This window comes from Aspergillus oryzae, chromosome 4, assembly GCF_000184455.2.
Source record: "Aspergillus oryzae RIB40 DNA, chromosome 4".
Lineage (NCBI taxonomy): Eukaryota > Fungi > Ascomycota > Eurotiomycetes > Eurotiales > Aspergillaceae > Aspergillus > Aspergillus oryzae.
Window position 1 is genome coordinate 1,584,892 of NC_036438.1, and position 18,391 is coordinate 1,603,282.

At 48.7% G+C, this 18,391-nt stretch overlaps 6 protein-coding genes across 6 annotated transcripts; 3 read left to right on the plus strand and 3 right to left on the minus strand.

Moving 5' to 3' along the window:
• Positions 1-2,261: 2,261 nt before the first annotated feature.
• Positions 2,262-5,238, plus strand: AO090012000621 (uncharacterized protein; the record flags this gene model as incomplete). Its single annotated transcript, XM_023236560.1, has 3 exons — positions 2,262-2,337; positions 3,793-4,610; positions 4,753-5,238. 3 exons carry the CDS (start codon positions 2,262-2,264, stop codon positions 5,236-5,238), a joined length of 1,380 nt encoding a protein of 459 aa, XP_023091475.1.
• A 406-nt stretch (positions 5,239-5,644) lies between these two features.
• On the minus strand, positions 5,645-6,065 carry AO090012000622 (L-rhamnose mutarotase; the record flags this gene model as incomplete). Its single annotated transcript, XM_001727555.1, has 2 exons — positions 5,645-5,865; positions 5,939-6,065. The coding sequence occupies 2 exons, from the start codon at positions 6,063-6,065 to the stop codon at positions 5,645-5,647; spliced, it is 348 nt and encodes a 115-aa protein (XP_001727607.1).
• A 564-nt stretch (positions 6,066-6,629) lies between these two features.
• On the minus strand, positions 6,630-8,369 carry AO090012000623 (MFS transporter; the record flags this gene model as incomplete). Its single annotated transcript, XM_001727556.1, has 5 exons — positions 6,630-6,808; positions 6,864-7,672; positions 7,737-8,012; positions 8,061-8,140; positions 8,202-8,369. 5 exons carry the CDS (start codon positions 8,367-8,369, stop codon positions 6,630-6,632), a joined length of 1,512 nt encoding a protein of 503 aa, XP_001727608.1.
• A 1,439-nt stretch (positions 8,370-9,808) lies between these two features.
• On the minus strand, positions 9,809-13,569 carry niiA (nitrite reductase niiA; the record flags this gene model as incomplete). Its single annotated transcript, XM_001727557.3, has 9 exons — positions 9,809-10,796; positions 10,846-11,003; positions 11,061-11,533; positions 11,583-11,785; positions 11,843-12,370; positions 12,422-12,504; positions 12,559-13,098; positions 13,171-13,321; positions 13,400-13,569. 9 exons carry the CDS (start codon positions 13,567-13,569, stop codon positions 9,809-9,811), a joined length of 3,294 nt encoding a protein of 1,097 aa, XP_001727609.1.
• A 1,675-nt stretch (positions 13,570-15,244) lies between these two features.
• On the plus strand, positions 15,245-15,587 carry AO090012000625 (uncharacterized protein; the record flags this gene model as incomplete). Its single annotated transcript, XM_023236561.1, has 2 exons — positions 15,245-15,515; positions 15,553-15,587. 2 exons carry the CDS (start codon positions 15,245-15,247, stop codon positions 15,585-15,587), a joined length of 306 nt encoding a protein of 101 aa, XP_023091476.1.
• Positions 15,588-17,374: 1,787 nt separating this feature from the next.
• Positions 17,375-18,220, plus strand: AO090012000626 (cytochrome b5 reductase family protein; the record flags this gene model as incomplete). The annotated part of the gene is made up of 1 exon (XM_001727559.3): positions 17,375-18,220. One exon carries the CDS (start codon positions 17,375-17,377, stop codon positions 18,218-18,220), a length of 846 nt encoding a protein of 281 aa, XP_001727611.3.
• Positions 18,221-18,391: the final 171 nt, after the last annotated feature.

An 18,391-nucleotide genomic window follows, 5' to 3' on the forward strand; every position in this document is an offset into this window, starting at 1 on the left:
TATCCACATTGTCTGCTGCAAGTCCATCGAAGCAGACTTCGATCCACCCTGACATATAGATACAGTGCACTTCTAATCAGAGAGAAGTGTTGTGGTTATATGAAGTCATTGCCATAACGTAATAGCAACAATAGTACGTGGCTTTACCACAGACCAGCAAGATATAGAAAAGAAGGAGAATGAGATATGCCACAAAAAGAGGGTTTAGCTAGTGATGAAAGGTACAACAGAGTTGTTCAACACCGGAAATTATAAGTGTATAAAGTATTCTAAGTAATTCAAGAGGCATTTCTGATTTCTGATTCTAATTTGGATGGATGCCCTATCGAATATTCCCCATTGCAGTCGGCACATCTAGGTCTGATACCTGGAAAGCAGCGGCACTGGCCATAGTACCTGCACTTCATTCATTCTTTGCATGGCCAAGTGACGAAATCCGACTGGATATATCAGATCGGTCCGGCCAATAGCACCCTGGGATGAATTGGAAATGGACATTGGACAGATAGGCAGCATTATGTATTCAAGAAACACACAAATCATTGATGGCCACGAGCGCGATCCACTACAGGCACAGGTCCGCATGTCTCAGTTGCATCGCCACGATTCTGAACCTCGTTATCTTCCATACCTAGATCGGCTAAGCCCGAGTGCATATGTGACACTGAGGAACAATGATGGCCCGTTTTGAACAACGTCGAACAAAGGGTATCGGGATGTGCCGGGCCGGTTGAACAGGGATGTCGGAACATCCTGAGTATGTTAGATAAGGGTGCCGAAGGGTGCCGGGCTACGGTTATAAAGAGATGAACTTTGTGTACCTAACTCCTGAACCCGTTCCGACCATGCGAGGGCTCGCCAACCTTCCAAGAAGAATACCGGGGCAGCTACGTACCAAAAGTTATCGACACAGGATATGGTCTCCAAGTTGTGGCGCCAGATACTCCATACGTGGCAGCGGCCGGTCCAAACAAGTTATACTTCATCGACACCCAGTTCGATCCTGAGACTGTAAAGCACGTGAAGGAACAAATTGAGAAAGCAACCGTGCCGAACCCAGAGGAGTACGTCGCCATAGACGATGTTTCGGCTACGGCGGAATTGAAAAACTCTGTGACAGGTGAAACAACATTCGTTCTTGACCCCCTCTATGCCAGGGTGCTGTTTGCAAGGGGAATGAACAGACACAACCCAGAGCTTAAACTGCCTGACCATGGGGCCGTCGGCGATTGGTTGGTGACCTACGACCTAGACAATATACGTACGAAGCGGGCTTGAGTTCTGCTACGATTTTAGCTGTTACTCCAACTAGGACTGTATACGGCAGTGCAATGGCAACTGTCGGATCTGCCACCATTATAGAGTTGACAATACGGCGGACTCACCCCACCTATTTCAACCTTGGTTGGCAGGTTGATGTTGCTTTCCCATTCATATAGACATATATTGAGCACAAATATATCAACTGCCCATCCGGGCATTATGTGACTTCAAATTAGGGTTATATGAGGGAAAACCCTAAAATGGCAGTGGTGTTATAGCTTTGGGCTTCGCGCAATTGTATGCTTCAGGGTTGACCCTAAGCGCGAATCATACCACTAGACCATCCGGGCGGTGGATATTTGGACCCTCAATTTAAGACTATATAAGGGAAAAACCTGAGATGTTACAATCCGTGCCTTATGTTCCACCTCTGGAGGCATTCTTTGGCTCTTCATAATCATGGCATCACCGTAGACCCGCTAGCATTACATGTTTTATGTTTTTGATTTTACCTGCGCTGTCTATATAGCACTTCTAACATAGAGGCGTAAGAGGAAATAGTTATATTATTTGATCTATGTATTTGTTTTCATTCTTAGACAGGCATGCCAAATTGCTGCTTCAACTAATCCTGGTACAAAGTATCTGAAGTCATAGCCAGGATATATATCTTCACTTTTTCGGAATGCCCAGACGCTATATAAAGCACCTGACTGTTTTCATTTGATACGTAGACTACCCATCACTACCGATTCTTCTCGGAGCTGGTGTTATTGCTTATATCTTGACAACTGTCACGTCAAACACAGACTTTCTGATTGCTCACTCCCTTGTCTGTCGACAGTTGTCTACGAACGCAAGGGGGAAATACTCCGTGTACAAGAATAGTAACGGTATTGATATTACGACTAGTACAGACCCTTACCTAGCAGGATCGACACGTGACCCGTTATCGATAGCACAGCACTAGCGTCAAGCGATCGCGACTGCGATGGACAATGAAGTCGGCGCGATGGGGAGATGGACTCAACGCGTACCATTTCCGAACTGAAATCCTCCTTCATCCGGGCGCAGGTGCGCATCCTATCCGAAAGCCTCGAGGCGCCCGAGGATTGGAGAAGCTATGCCGCTGCCTCGGAGGAGGATGACCTGAGCGATAAGGTGGTGGGGGATGTCCTACAAAAATGTACGGTTCGTGGAATACCTGCTTGGCTACGGTCGTGGTCCTGTGCTATTGACTGCGTTTGGAGCTCCATGTTGATCTGGCATTCTTTTTTTCCTTGCTAAATGGGCTGTAGTAAATAGCGCATTGAAGCAGCATAATCGCATCGTGTACTCCTCCCAGGCGATCCAACATGTCGCACAGCAAATCGCAAGCCTCTACTGGACGTCCGTGAATGACGCGATACGTGATCAGAACTCATTTGAGAGAGGCATTGAGAAGACGGTCGATTTGTCCAACCATTTGTAAGTCGCAACTTTCTTAGACCTCCGTCTCTCCCGACCGCGAATGCCCCTACTCATCGACTGACGTGTACCAGGAATCTTACACAGCTCCCCGTGGAACTCGAGGACCAGTCCGCAAGCGAGGAAGAACGTCTCAGGTTAGATTACAATGTGGTGATTTGGGTTTCATCCGGCTGATAGGAGGCGGTTACAGGTATCAGAAGTTACGGGAACGCCTGGTCACTCTCGACAACCAGCGACAGCAGCGACGACGGCGTCTGGAACAGTTACGCCGGTTACAACGCCTCTTGGAACCGTTTCAGGAACCACAGCAGAATATTCAGCCGAACCTTATTACTCGGGATGGCGAACTGGTGCAGGAATTGGAGGAGATGAGGATGCTCGTTGCGCGGGTGGGAGGTCGCATCCAGCATAGCAAGAAGCGTTTTGATAGTCAGGAGGATCCGGCTTCATATCAGTTGGACTCGGACCGAAAGCTGGAAGCCCTCCTTGACATGACGGGGTGAGGAATGTGATTGAACATGGTAAAAACAAAGGCGAGGAGGAAATTACAATGGCATCAAAGGTTGAAAGGAAACAAGGAAAACGGGGAAGAAGAAAGAAAGAGAGAAAGAAAGAAAGAAAGAAAGAAAGAAAAACAATCGAAATAATAAAAGAGAAAGAAAAATAATGAAATGTACAGGGCAAAAGCGGTCGAGGCTGTAATGATGACTCTAGATTTATGTAGATGTGAATCTAAATGTATGGAATGTCGACATAATCAGTAGATCTCAATCTTATCCTCCAAATGAGAAAGCGCGGTCCTAAATTTAACAGGGCCCATTACTTTCTTCAGCAGTGCAAGGGATGGAAGGCCATTGTAAGAAAATCACCGCAGCTGCACCACTCACAGAAGGTGCCAGTGAAGGTCAAACACAGAGGAGGAAAAGCAAAGGGACTCCCTACCTGCTCGGCTGCACTGCCTTGCAATATTTTTGTTCATACTATTCACTACCACCAACACATTCACGCTTGTACGGAAGACCTTCATTGCTCCCCCTTGATTGTTAAGATATTGCTTAGATATCCTTGGGGATATTCCATGGGATCACCAGCCAAACAGGACAGGGTTTCAAGAGATGCACAGCAGAATGCTGACCGCCTTGGAGGGAGATCTGGAAGATCGGAACCCAGCTTCCGAAAGTCCGGTGCTTGACCAGTTCGGCGATAGTGAAGGTGATACTGCTGAACATGCTGAACAAACTACCACTCCCTCACGTACAGTACGATTTCTTCTTCCTGTCTCTCTGACTCATTCTCTCGCTATCCTTACTGAGTCCGTTGTTGCCCCTAACCAGCCTATCATCATCGGTGAAACTACCCCCGAGACTCCCGCTAGGCGATCTTTCGTGCCTGGCCACCGTCGGCGTTCCACCCACGTAACTCGTCTGGACTTGGAGCGCTTTCGGAGGGACGTCTTAGGCATCGACACTCCTGGTTTTGGATTTGACGACGAAGCTTCCTCGCCTGCGGTTGACCCCTCTTTTGACCCTCAGTTGGAGAGTCTAAACCGCGACTTTGAAGCAGTCGCTCGGTCCATGAATAGTGGCAGTACCCCCGACTCTGGTTTCTTCTCGAGCAGCGTCGACAACGCGAGTAACGCGAGTAACCAATCAAATATGACCAACGTGCCTCGTCAGTCAATGTCTCCCGCTATGTCTCACACTCCTAGTCAGGTCAATGGTGCTGGGATCGCTGGCATGAATGCGGGGATTCCTCTGAATGCTGGCCACCAAATGGATCTCCATCATCTGTACGATATGGTCCTGGAGCTGAGTGAGGTTTTGAAAAACAATCGTCAGATGACACAAAGTATCGTCTCCAGCGCTGAGGAGGTCATGGTATGTCTAGCGCCACCCTTAGTCGCGCACTGAGCTAACGATCATCTAGCGACGCTCTGCCTCGGAAGGCACCTCTCCAAGCTTGCAACAAGTCAACGGCGAGATCTCCGGTAGGGTTCCCAATCAACATCTGCACATGTAGCCACTGACAAAACCCACAGCTGCCCGTATCACCGAGCTAGAGCGTGCCCTGGCCAGAGAAAAGCGCCTGAACGAGGTCTTGCGAAACGAACAGGAAGAAAACACAAAGCTTATTGGGGAATACGAACAGGCAGTTGGTACAATGGTCGAACAAATCCGTAACTACTGCCAGAACAACAACTTGCAGTATCTGGCGCAGAAACGACACTACAACAATCTCCTCCAAAACGAACGCGATGCGCATCTGCAGAGCCGCCTGGAGCGTGATCACTGGCATAATCAAACCATGAAATGTGCGGAGATGATCCGTACTGCCTATCGTATTCGCTGCGAAGAAGAGAATGTGCCGATCCGCGTCGTGGCTGGGCTCCAGAACGAAGTCCGTGCCTACCGCAATGCTCTTGGTATGGAGCCGGAGAGACCAGAGGAGGAATACGGATGGGAGATCCTGAAGGATGTGCCCGGAGGTCCTGCCCCTGGGGAGTAGCTGACTCTCTAGTCGGTTACATTCCGGTTTCTACTTAATGAGCGACGACAATTTCCTTTCCATATCCTTTTGTTCTCTTGACAGGGCGTTTTGGAGCGGCTCTTGGGCGGCGACGGAATATCCTGGTGCTGATACCCTTCATATCCTTCTTACTCGTTCCTGTATCATAGCATTTGGAGCATATGCCGGCAAGGATACGGAGTCTGGATAGATAATTTCTTGGGGTGTCCGGATTTGCTGGTCATTTTCTGGAAATCTTTGGAAATATCTAGCTACGAATCTTTTGCGCCTGGCGCTGTCTTAATTAATCTCGCCACTAGCAGCGGTAGACCTTGTCCCGCCGATGAGATAAATAACTCTTTCTCATGCATCAATTTCGTGTTGTAATCGTAAAGTATTTATTCGCTTAATCCGTATAGAAAACCTCCTCCAAAGGCTTCCACCAAGAAGGTCCCTCCGCACTCCCCACAGCCCCAGGAGTCGGACTCTCCTGCATCCCATCCGTCATCGCCCACCACTCCCTCACCTTAGGATTCGCCTTCATCTTCTCCATATCACCCTCGAAATCATCCCCGACATACTTAAACGTCGCAAACAAAGTCCGATCATTATCAAAGAAAATAGAATCTAAACAATCCTCATTAGCCATACCCCAATCACCATTTCCAATAAACTCAAGTCAAGGGCCACTGCTGCATACAATCCCGGATATTACACTCCTTAATCTGCTGGAGTACCTCGGGCCACACATTCGCGTGACATTCTTTGTAGGCTGCCAGGGCGGACGGCTTCAGGTGGACTATTTGGGCGATTCGGCGGACGGGCATTTTGCTATATTTCTTCAAAAAGTGTTTCTGGTGTTGGTGTAATGTGGATGTTGGAACTCGGGTTATATATGGTCGGGGTGTGTGGTCTGGTTTGTAGAGTTTAGTTATGGTTGGTGGTGTGGGTGGTGAAGAAAGGTGGATGATATACCTGGGTATGGTTTGCGGGTGAACTTGTAGTGTGTTTAACTTATGGTAATTGGATTCAAGTGAAGAAGGGAGAAGCTGATATTATAAACCTGGGAAAAGAGGACCCTCGGTTTATTGATACAATATGCATGTCTTTGATTGATGCATTGGGAATCCACTTTCGGGGGGTTTTAGCCCGAGATAGAACTATACTAGTATTCCCCATGCTAGTATATACTACACTACGCTCCACTACATTATATACTAGTGGAACTAGAGAATTGTATTATAACTATACATATGTCATAGTTCAATAAGGCTGAATTCAGATATTTATATTAAAATTGTACAACGCCATTGGATACCCCCGATAACTCCCGAAAATTTACAACCATATAATCCTCATAACTCATCTAGAAAAAAACCCGAAAAATAAAATTATACCATCTGACGTCTTGGTACCGGCCGAATCCAAGAAACAGCTAGATTGGCCGCGATGGCAATGATCCCGATAATCCAGAGTGAGCGTGCGTAGTGCGAGCCGTTGTACCGGAATATGATGGCGAAGATGATACCTCCTAGGTTGCCCATTCCGCCTACAGCGCCGGAGACGATGCCTTTTTTTTTTATTGTTAGTTTTTGTTTTGTTTGGTGGGGGAGGGGGAAGCATACCATTAGCGAAGGGGTGGACGTGTGGTACCACGGCGAAGTTGGCTCCGTTACACGCCTCTAGGAAGAACGCGAGGCCAGCTGTGAGCCCGAACATGGTGGCTTCGCTTTTGGGATTAGAGAATCCGAGCGCGAGCTGGAAGGCGCCCATTCCTACGCCCAGGAAGGAGAGGAGGATCTTCTTGGACCAGACGGATTGTGTGTGCCGGTAGAGGAGGTCTGCGATGAATCCCCCAGCCGGGCGGCAGATGACGTTGAGAAGACCGAACATGGCGGCCCACTGGCCTGTCTTGGTTTGGCCCATGTAGGGGAAGTTTTCTGCGTAGAAGTCGCCGAGGATGGAGTTGATGGCGAGCTCGGCGCCGAAGGAGCAGGCGTAGGGGATTGCGACGGCGGCGGTGGAGAGGCTGAGGAGGACGTTCATGGCTTCTTTGAAGGTTGGGGCTACGACGGTGTCGGTGCGGAGGGATTCGAGCTGGCCCGGCATTGGGGCTATGGACTCAGGTGGGGAGGGGTTGCCTTTCTTTTCGAGGTCGGCCACAATGTTGGTTGTGGAGGGTGGGCTGGATGGATGGCTGGAAGAGATGCCGGAGTTAATGTTGACGATGTTCCCCTCAAATCTGCTGGTCTCTTCGGCCCAGAGATGGCGTTCGGACCATTTTCCTGTTGGGGTGTCTTCGCAGGTGAAGAACATTGCGACGGCTATGACGACGATGATGATAAATGGCACGATGTAGGCTACTCGCCAGGCCTTGTGGGCTGGGAGGCTTTGGTTGTGGACGAGTGAGTCGAAGATGGCGGGCATGACGAAGCTGGCGAGCAAGAAAGCTTGTTAGTTGGTTGTTGGTGAGCTTCTTATGCGAGAAAAGTACATACTATGTGATGCCGCCGCCGGCATTTCCCCATCCTGCAGCCAGGGAGTTGGCGGTTCCAACAATCTTCTTGTCAAAGAACCCAGTACACCAGACTTGGCAAGGGACAAATGTGCCTCCTAGGATGCCGACAAAGAAGCGTAAGGCAATCAGTCCTTGGGCATTAGTAACAAGCCCGGCCATCGCAGTTGGAATAGAACCACACAGCAGGAGGCCAATGAATACTAGACGAGGACCGAACCGGTCGCAGAGCGGCCCTGCGACGAATCGAACAAGTAATCTGGACATGTTAGCTAGAGTGCTGAATCTATTCATTGGGATATCTTACGTCGCTAGAAGAGCAACAATGTTTGAGTTGGCGACTTCGGGCTGCGTCATCTTCAAGTCTTTTCGGATCGTAACAGTCAACTACAGATCGTTAGAGTCCTATCTCACTCACTGCTCGGAATCGAAGATAGAGAGAACTTACCAGAGGCGGAAATGCATACCACGATAGGAATGCAACCATGAATCCAAGCCATGAGAAGAAGTAGACCCGTCCATATTTGTCGAATGGGTTGAGTATCGGGATGGACATGGCCTTTCGGTTACTTGGGTTGACCTCCGGAGAGAGGAAGAGTAGTTTAACGGAGTCCATCTCCGAGCTGGCAGCCCCAGTAGAATGTAGCTAAAGGATAACAGATAGAATGATTGTACAGAATATCAATAACTATAAGTGTAGGGTATCAATGTCACCACCAGGGTTTGTTAAGAAGTGGAGCTGTGATTTAGATAGCTCTAGACAGGGAATTAGATCTCATATATAGACTCTTTGACAGATATTGGCGAGTGTAAACAAATGCAGGCATATCATATAAGATTTGATTTCGGTAAATCTTGGATGCCCAGGAATGTTTAACTTTCTGAAGGCATAGGCTCTATGGCATGGCATGCCACTGACGCATCGAAACACTAGATTAGATATTATGGTAATATGACATCGCTTGGCTATTAATCGTAAGGTTGATAGATAGGATATCATGGAGTCACAAAAGCAAGTATATCTCGGAGCCTTGATTGGACGATCCTCAAGGCTCTGGTTAGACTTTCGATGTGGACAAAGCAAAGGGTCGATTGCGACTGGGCTTTCCAGCCTAACGGGTGTGGCTAATAGAGAAACCATGTTTGGTCAGCGAAGATAAGGCCACCCGGGGGATATCTGCCGGCGCTGAGCCCTTGACTAACAGTGTCAGACCGATAAGACCCTCTCTGTCTTGCAATAACTCCGCGGCCTTCAGGTCTGGTTGCCCTGTATGACCCTCGGACGCAGACCGTGGGACCCAGGAGGCGAAGGAGCGTGGACCAAGATCGACACCAGCCAAGATTCTCTTTCAATTGATAAACCAAGCGTTTCTCATTGGATACTGATGGACGCTGAGACCCAGGATGAGCGCCACATGAAGTTTGGGCTAACATTCATGTCCCTAATCTTCCCGGATCAAGGCAACGAAGAGCACGAGAATAGCGAGACATATTCGATCGAGGTCCGCGGAGATATCAAGGGAAGAGCCCACTTCTTATAGCACCCGATGGGGCTGTAAAGGATCGTCTATGGGTCCCGGATACTATCATGAGTATAGATAATGAGAGATTTGGGTCGGGTCGGATCCACTGCTATCTCACCTCTGAGAGATAAGCGTCAAGAATGAAATCCGTCAAATAGGATTGGACAATGAGCCGGCCAGAAAGTTTGTCGGTAACGTGACGTTGCCTGCCCTAAGATACTAATGGGTCCTCTGATGCCTTCTTGGCTATACCTCCAGAGGTATCGTCTACAGACTAGTAGGTAATCTTTAATAGCGGGATAATTCAGATGAACAGTTGTGGCGATGGTCGTACATTCTTGGTTAGAGTCGGAACTAGTAAGACTGTCTTATTAAGAATTGGAAGAGGTAATTGGCAGCTCATAGTTCATGAATTAGCTACTAGCTAGTTGAATCTATATACAGTAGAATGAAGAAGAACAGATGAAGGCCCGCCCGGCAAGATCCACAACACCAAATATCAAGGCTCGTAACGCGTATCACATAGGTTCCATTACCAGTCAATCGTCTTAGATTGTTTGGTCGGGCTAGGTCTATCACCCGCCTTCTTGCCTCTCGTCCCCTTATACTTCTTATCACACTTCTGGAATGGATCTGGTGCTTCTCCTTTCTTTACCTTCCATTTTTCTGTCCCCAGCACAGAGTCCAGCTCCTCAACGGGAGGTAACTTCAAGTAGATCCAGCCATCGTCCCGTTCCTCAACCGGGAAAGTTGCGATATTCATAGCCTCATCGTTTGAACAACGGCCGGCTTGCTCGCCATTGAGCTCGAAATTACGCTTGTGGTATGGACAGGATACCCAGTATTTGCCGGCGTCATCGTCGCCAATCAGGCCATCGGACAGGACAAAGGCACGCTTGTGAGGACACATCTGTTGCGTTGCGTAGTACTTGCCCTTGACCTTGAAGATTGCCAGCTGAGTATCGCCCCGCTTGACATTGGCGGAAGAGATCGCAGGAGGTCCATCGGAGAAGTGATCAGCTTTGATGATCGGCTGCCATGAGAGAGCCGACCACTGATGTCCCTTGAAGTCCTCCTTTGCGCCCTCGCTCGGCCAGTAGGTGGGCCGCTCTTGATCACGTTCTTTGACAAGTTCCACCGTGTCAACCGTTTCATCGGTGTTGGCAAACTGCTGGAAGTATTTGCGGCGCTTCGGGTTGCGGATAGTCTCGGTCCACTCGCAGAAATAGCTGTCTACCAACTCCTGCATTTGCTGCTCCATCTCAGCGCAGATTCCCAGTTTGTCGTCGATGACGACTTCCCGGAGGTAATTGATCCCCCCAGGGAGATTCTCGATCCACCGAGCAGTTCGCTGCAGCTTATCTGCTGTTCGAATGTAGAAGATGAGATAGCGATCAATGATTGGAATGACCATATCTGGTGGCACATCCTTGGCGAGTAGTTCTGAATGTCTAGGCTTCGCGCCGCCATTCCCGCCTACGAAGATATTGAACCCTTTTTCTGTAGAGATCAAACCAAAGCTGAAGTGCGTTAGTTTCGGAACCTAAAATTCGAGAGAAGCAAGCATACTCTTTGTTTTGTGCTTCAGCACATTCTCTCACGCAACCGGACACGGCGCCCTTGAGCTTGTGAGGAGATCGAACACTTTTGTAGCGTTCCTCGAGTCTAATAGCCATTCCGACACTGTCTCCGATACCGAAACGACACCAGGTAGTCCCAACGCAGCTCTAGGAGTACCAATTAGTTCCATGTAGAAGACATGGCAACAGATAGTGTTCACGTACCTTGATTGTCCGGAGAGATTTGGCATAAGCGTGACCACTTTCCATGCCGGCATTGACTAATTCTGTCCAGATATCAAGCAGATCCTGTTTCTTGGCTCCAAACATGTCGATACGCTGGCCACCTGTGATCTTGCAGTAAAGGTTATATTTCTTGGCCACCTGTCCGATAGCAATAAGCTTGTCTGCAGTGATTTCACCACCGGGAACTCGAGGGACCACAGAGAAAGTTCCATTGCGTTGGATGTTAGCGAGGAATCTGTCATTCGTTTCTTGCAACTCATGGTATTCGTGGTCCATGATGTGCCCATTGAAGAGACTCGAAAGGATTGACGCTATGGCAGGCTTGCATAGCTCGCACCCAAGAGAATCGGGGCTTCTTCCGACTGCCTTCATGATGTCTTCGAATGTTTTCAGTTGTTTGATTGCGACGATATTGTAGAGGTCAGCGCGTGAATGTGGAATATGCACGCATACTGTATAAAGTTTAGAGAGAAACCACAACCAAGGGACAAGGATACCTACAGTTATTCGAAACCTCCTGGCCCATATCAAGCATGGTCTTATTGAAAATTGATTGCACTAACGGCATACAGCCTCCACAGCCAGTGCCTGCCTTTGTGCATGACTTTACCTCTCCAATTGACTTGCATGTGCCACTCTTGACACTTTCGACGATGTCACCTTTGGTAACGTTGTGACACGAGCAAACTTGGGTATCGTCGGCTCTGTACGAATGATAGTTAGCAGACCCGTTATACACGGACATCTGAGAGAAAGCTCACAGGTCGTCACCGTTTTCTTCCCCACCATTTTGAGCTCCCAGAATGAACTGGCTCGGAGGAACTTCGAGCTCTTTTTGGCTCTTCACCATTTGGTTCAGTTTGATATAGTCCTTTGTATCACCGATCATCATTCCTCCAAGTAGGTATTTGCCGTCCATAGTGAATAGATACTTCTTATAGACACCACCAAAAGGATCCTTGTACGTGAGAGCCTTCACTGGTGACTCCTTTTCCGTCGTGTCTTTCACCCGCGGAATGGTTGCGACTGATGGTCGACGGCCTGGCAAGAACTTGGGGCCATCGCGATCCGCAAAAAAGTCACCAAAACTGGCGACATCCACTCCCAAGAGCTTCAGCTTAGTGCTTAAATCCGGTCTTCTGAAGCTCCTTGGTTCCTTATCGGGATTGGTCAAATTGAACGCTAGCACATCTGCCATTTCAATGCCAGGTGCAATAATACCAAACGTCTGGTTTTCCCAGCTTGCACACTCTCCGATAGCGTAAATCTCGGGAATCGAAGTTTGCAGACTATAAGATCAGATTAGATGATAGAAGACTTAACATAACGATGGTTGTTACCTTTCATTGATAACAAACCCACCCCGTGAAGCGCACTGAATACCAGCAGTCGTCCCCAACTCGTCTCTAGGTCGTACTCCGATCTATACGTAATGTTAGCAAACTGAAAGTACGTGAGATGAGATTAGACGGCGTACAGCAAAACAGACGCAGCAGCAATCTATTTCTTCCCCATCCTCAAAGACGATACCCGTGACATTGTTGTTGTCATCCGTCTTAATTTTCGCTACTCGCTTCTGGTGCATCACATCCAAGCCCAGTTCTCTGATTTTCCGCGTCACTAGGGTACCGGCATCGCCGTCTAGTTGTCTTGCTAGCACCCACTTGTTGCGGTCAATGAGCTTGACCTTGCCGAAATCTTCTAGATCCGTCATTGCTTTGGCAGCTTCGAGTCCCAGCAGGCCACCTCCGACAGTAGTTGCCGTCTCGCCCTTGTGATTAGAGGCAAATTCGATAAGGCGCTCGAGGTCCGATATCGTTCTGTAGACAAAAACCCCGTTGGCGTCATAGCCGGGAGTGTGAGTGGGAAGCACCGCATCAGAGCCGGTAGCGAGAACAAGAAGATCGTAGGCGATTATGTCACCCGTTGAGGTTTTTACCGTCTTGCGGTCAGGAAATATATCGGTTACTCTGGTGTTCAGATGATAGTCGAACGATCGATCTTTGAACGATCCGTACTAATGGATTAATCCATTGACGTCAGCACGAATGCTGCACTAAGTTCGCAGGGAAAGCTGTGATATACTCACCCATTCTTTCGGGTTGAGGTAGAGGTCCTCGATATTGCGATGTTCGAAAAACGAGGAAAGGCCGACTCGGTTGTAAGCAACGTGAGGTTCTTCGCCGATCACAACGATATCGTACTTTCTCCTCTCTGAATCTTGCTTGACCAGTTTCTCACTATACGGAGAAGGGGGGTATCGTCAGTACCCGAACTGTATTATTGACCATCGCCTCGTCCCCCTTCGGTGCACCTACAGGAAGGAAATAGCCACCATTCCCAGTCCCACCACCACTATCTGTTGGCGTCTGTTAGGGTCATCCAAGTGACTCTCTGTGTCAATGCCAAAGCTCTGAGAATGCGACACCCCGCTAAGGACGCCATTGTTGACTGCGCCCCCATTCCTGGGCGCTTCTAGGAGAGGCATTGTGTCCGGGATGGATAGCACTGTGGAAGAGATTCAACGCCCAACGCACGGTGTTGGCGGACGTTTTTATTTATCAAGGAGTATGTCCCCCATGATCTATCATCCGATATGGCAAGACCCTACTGGTGCCAAGATCCAGGATCGGGCCTCTCATCTCCGTGGACACCATGAGGTCGTGGCGAGATGTTTGACTATCGAATCACCTCATGGTTGATGGTCATCGAAGCGGTTTCGCAGCAGATGCAGCGACACACCCAATGGTAATCTCCATGATCGGATGTGGACGGGTTATCGGCAATCGTGACAGGGATTGATAAGGACGATAGCACCTCACCATAAGATTGGGTCAGGGATTCCTCCGCGGAGATGGTGCAAAGTTAAGGAACAACTGGAAAAGGTTAGTCAGGATCGACGGGATAGCCTCCTTATCGATCGTTCCCGGCTTATCGGACGGACGTCACTGGTGGTCGGACGAAAAGCTTAACAGGCCCCAAATTCAATTAATTGCACCTGTTATTATTAGTCTTACTACAAGTTTGCATATCGGCATCTCAATAAAAACCCGCATACTACGAAAGGGTCTATTACATCACGAGCTCTTCGGGGTATGGTGTGGGTACCATCCCTGTTCCTCTTAAGAATAGATGAAAGGGAAGGTCATCTCATTCCACCCATGAGACCTACAATTAAGCACTGTATTGGTATGTGAACGCCAGTCTGGTAAATCGCGCCCCCTTGTTGCCTCAGGTTTCACCACAGGTCATAAATATTGTACGTAAGACAAATCCTAAGTTAGATGCCGATATATCCGGCACTCTTCAAGCATCATAGCAATGGCGTTTTAAATCACGCAGTTAGGTTGGTGTTCTTCTCATGTGGTAAATCCTCAAGGGTGTAACTACAAGTATACGGTAGACTTCCAAGATTGGCAAAAAAAGCCAGATCGAGCGATTTTTGCCTGGATTTAAAGGATCCTGGAGTGCCAATTAAACGTGAGCAATATCCCTCTAACAAACTTACCGAGAATTCCTTTGAAGGGTACGTACAGAGTAGTAGCTCCGCTCTAACAGCCGTGAGCTCCCATCTGGCCCATTCTCCACGCGAACCAGGCTCATTCGGACGATAAGCAACAACACTTCTAATTGGAAGTTGCACATGGCTTCACGGCATTGTCTCCATCATTCTTCAAAGAACCAATTAATATGACGAAAAAGAAATCCTGCAAGGTTGAGCGGACAAATGGCTGGAGCCTCGAGAGTGTTGTGTGGGTCAACGCGATTTATTTGCCTCAACGCTTGGTTAAGCGGTGGGACGCCGTCCAGCCTGAAGGCTTGCCCTAATTTCGAGCGTCCCACCTCCCAGAATGAGCTGATTTTGGGACTCCGCGGAAATCGCTGGTGGGTTCCTAGGAGCATTGCTTATTGTGACCTTTCTCCGAGGCGTTATATGGTAACAAGGAGTTACTGCCGTGACCTAATAGAATGTCCACTGCCCGCGCATGGGTAACACGTACTGCGTGCCATCATACGATAGGCAAGAGTATTTTAGTGTGGTGGATTGCCTCCTTATTTGGAGTTAATGCACTGGCTGACCATTCGACTTATTCATACTCAGCATCCTTGTTCATGCTCCCTCCCTCGTAATTTTACTTTCATTGGCCTTCCCTGCCGGTAACATGGCAACCATCACCGAGGTGCGGACGGATGCGCTCGTCCCAACTGACCTCGTTCTTAAGACAGGTCAGATCAAAATCGAAAGCGAAGAGATCTCGACGAGAGACCTGTCTGATATCCCTCTGCCACCGCCATCAAAACGGCCGACAGAAGTGCTGAGCGTAGATAAAGGAACTCCAGATAGCCATGTTCCTCGTGACCCTCGGCTTATCAGATTAACGGGTGTTCATCCGTTTAATGTTGAGCCACCTCTCACAGATCTGTATAAAGAAGGTATGAGTTATAACTGCTCCACTCCTATCCTTATCAGGTTGCTTGCACCGGCTGTCATGCTTGTCCCCTTGAGCCGTTACATTCTCACACTCTGAAAGGGTTTTTAACATCGCCGGAGCTCTTCTATGTTCGAAATCATGGCCCAGTCCCTCATATCAAGGATGAAGATATCCCTCACTGGGAAATTAGCATCGAAGGGTTAGTATAGTGCTAGGTTCTCTGCCAAACATCCGTTAACCAAAGTATAGACTGGTAGAGAAGCCTTTGGTACTAAACTTCCGACAAGTGTTGCAGCAGTACGACCAAATAACAGCGCCTATCACCCTCGTATGTGCTGGCAATCGACGCAAAGAGCAAAACATTGTACGTAAAACGAAAGGTTTTTCCTGGGGATCGGCGGGACTATCGACTGCCCTCTTCACTGGCCCATTGCTGGCGGATATTCTCCGCAGTGCGAAACCCCTGCGTAAAGCGAAATACGTCTGTATGGAAGGAGCGGATAAGCTGGTATGCTGTACCTCTATCTTATGATGATAATTGCTAAGTTCGCCGCAGCCCAATGGTCACTACGGCACATCTATTAAATTGAACTGGGCCCTGGACCCCAACAGGGGGATCATGCTTGCACATAAAATGAACGGGGAGTCTCTTCGCCCAGATCATGGTCGTCCGCTGAGGGCCGTCGTGCCCGGTCAAATAGGAGGACGAAGTGTTAAGTGGCTGAAGAGGCTGATCTTGACCGATGCACCAAGCGACAACTGGTACCATATCAATGACAACCGCGTCTTACCGTATGTCTAAAGGGCACTTATTTTATATTTCCATCATTTGTCTAACTCCCTAACCCAGAACAATGGTCTCGCCTGAGATGGCATCAAATAACCGAAATTGGTGGCACGATGAGCGGTATGCGATTTATGACCTAAACACCAACTCCGCCGTTGCATATCCCCAAAACAATGAGGTCTTAAATCTCCTGTCGGCAGGGCCGTCATATACTGTCAGAGGATATGCATACGCCGGTGGGGGCCGCAGGGTTACCAGGGTAGAAATATCCCTAGACAAAGGCAAATGTACGCACCCTCGCTCGCTCGATGTGTGAGAATGCTTATCAAAGCTAACGGACTTATAGCTTGGAGATTGGCGGAAATCGAATATGCCGAAGACAAGTATCGTGATTTTGAAGGCGAGCTTTTTGGAGGCAAAGTAGATATGTACTGGCGCGAAACTTGCTTCTGCTGGTGTTTTTGGTCTCTAAGCATCACCATCCCAGAGCTTGAGAACAGTGATGCCATCCTTGTAAGAGCCATGGACGAAGCATTGGGCGTGCAGCCTCGCGATATGTACTGGTCCGTTCTCGGAATGATGAACAACCCGTGGTTCCGGGTTACAATTACGAAGGAAAACGGGAACTTGAGATTCGAGCACCCTACCCACCCTAGTATGCCTACAGGATGGATGGAACGCGTCAAAAAGGCTGGGGGTGACCTGACGAATGGTAACTGGGGAGAAAGACACGAAGGAGAGGAGCCGACGGAGCCGGAGCCCGTGCAAGACATTAATATGAAGAAAGACGGGCTAAGCCGAGTGATTGGTTTTGAAGAATTCAAGGAGAATTCCTGCGATGAGAAGCCATGGTTCATCGTGAATGGAGAAGTGTATGATGGTCAAGCATTTCTTGAAGGCCACCCTGGCGGAGCGCAGAGTATTATCTCCTCTGCTGGTCTGGATGTCTCTGAGGAATTCCTTGCTATTCGTGAGTCCCAAAAATATCACACTGCAATTGTACCATCTATTGACACCTATCCATAGATAGCGAGACGGCAAAGGCGATGATGCCTGAGTACCATATTGGAACGATGGATCCGGAAGGTTTAAAAGCACTCAAGGATGATGCATCATCCTCCACCGATGAAATTCGCCCAGTGTTCCTCCAATCACGGTCTTGGACAAAGGCAACATTGAAAGAAAGGAAAGACATATCCTGGGATACACGAATATTTAGTTTCAAATTGGAACACGAAGATCAAACATTGGGTTTACCAGTCGGCCAGCATCTTATGATCAAAGTCCTCGACACATCATCCAACAACGAAGCCATCATCCGCTCATACACCCCAATTTCTGAAACCAGCCAGAAAGGGACCGTGGACTTGCTGGTTAAAGTATACTTTGCAACAGCCACCTCGGCAGGCGGCAAGATGACGATGGCCCTGGATAGGCTGCCATTGGGCTCCGTGGTGGAATGCAAGGGTCCGACAGGCAGATTCGAATACCTTGGAAATGGACGAGTTGTCATAAGTGGGAAGGAACGCCATGTTCGGTCGTTTAAGATGATTTGTGGAGGAACCGGTATCACACCGATCTTCCAGGTCTTGCGCGCCGTGGTTCAGGACCGGCAAGATCCCACCTCTTGTACAGTCCTCAATGGAAACAGACAGGAGGAAGATATCCTTTGCCGGGCTGAGCTCGACGGCTTCATGGCAACCGACAGCAGAAGGTGTAATATAATACACACCCTATCCAAAGCGCCGGACTCATGGACTGGCCGCCGAGGACGCATATCCGAAGAGCTCCTAAAGGAGTACGCGGCTCCAGAAGATGAGAGTATGGTCCTGATTTGTGGTCCGCCAGCCATGGAAGAATCGGCTCGGAGGATACTGTTGGCGGAAGGATGGAAAGAATCAGACCTTCACTTCTTCTAAATTGGGATTATCCAAGGGAATGACTTAATGAGTATGTAAGACATGGGTCATAACGGCGTTCGAAACATATACAGGGTTATGTTTGGGAATAGCACACGAATAATAACGTTAATAGGTACCAAAGTCCTTGATACATTAGCACGGTAGAAAAAGAATAATACAACGAGCTGG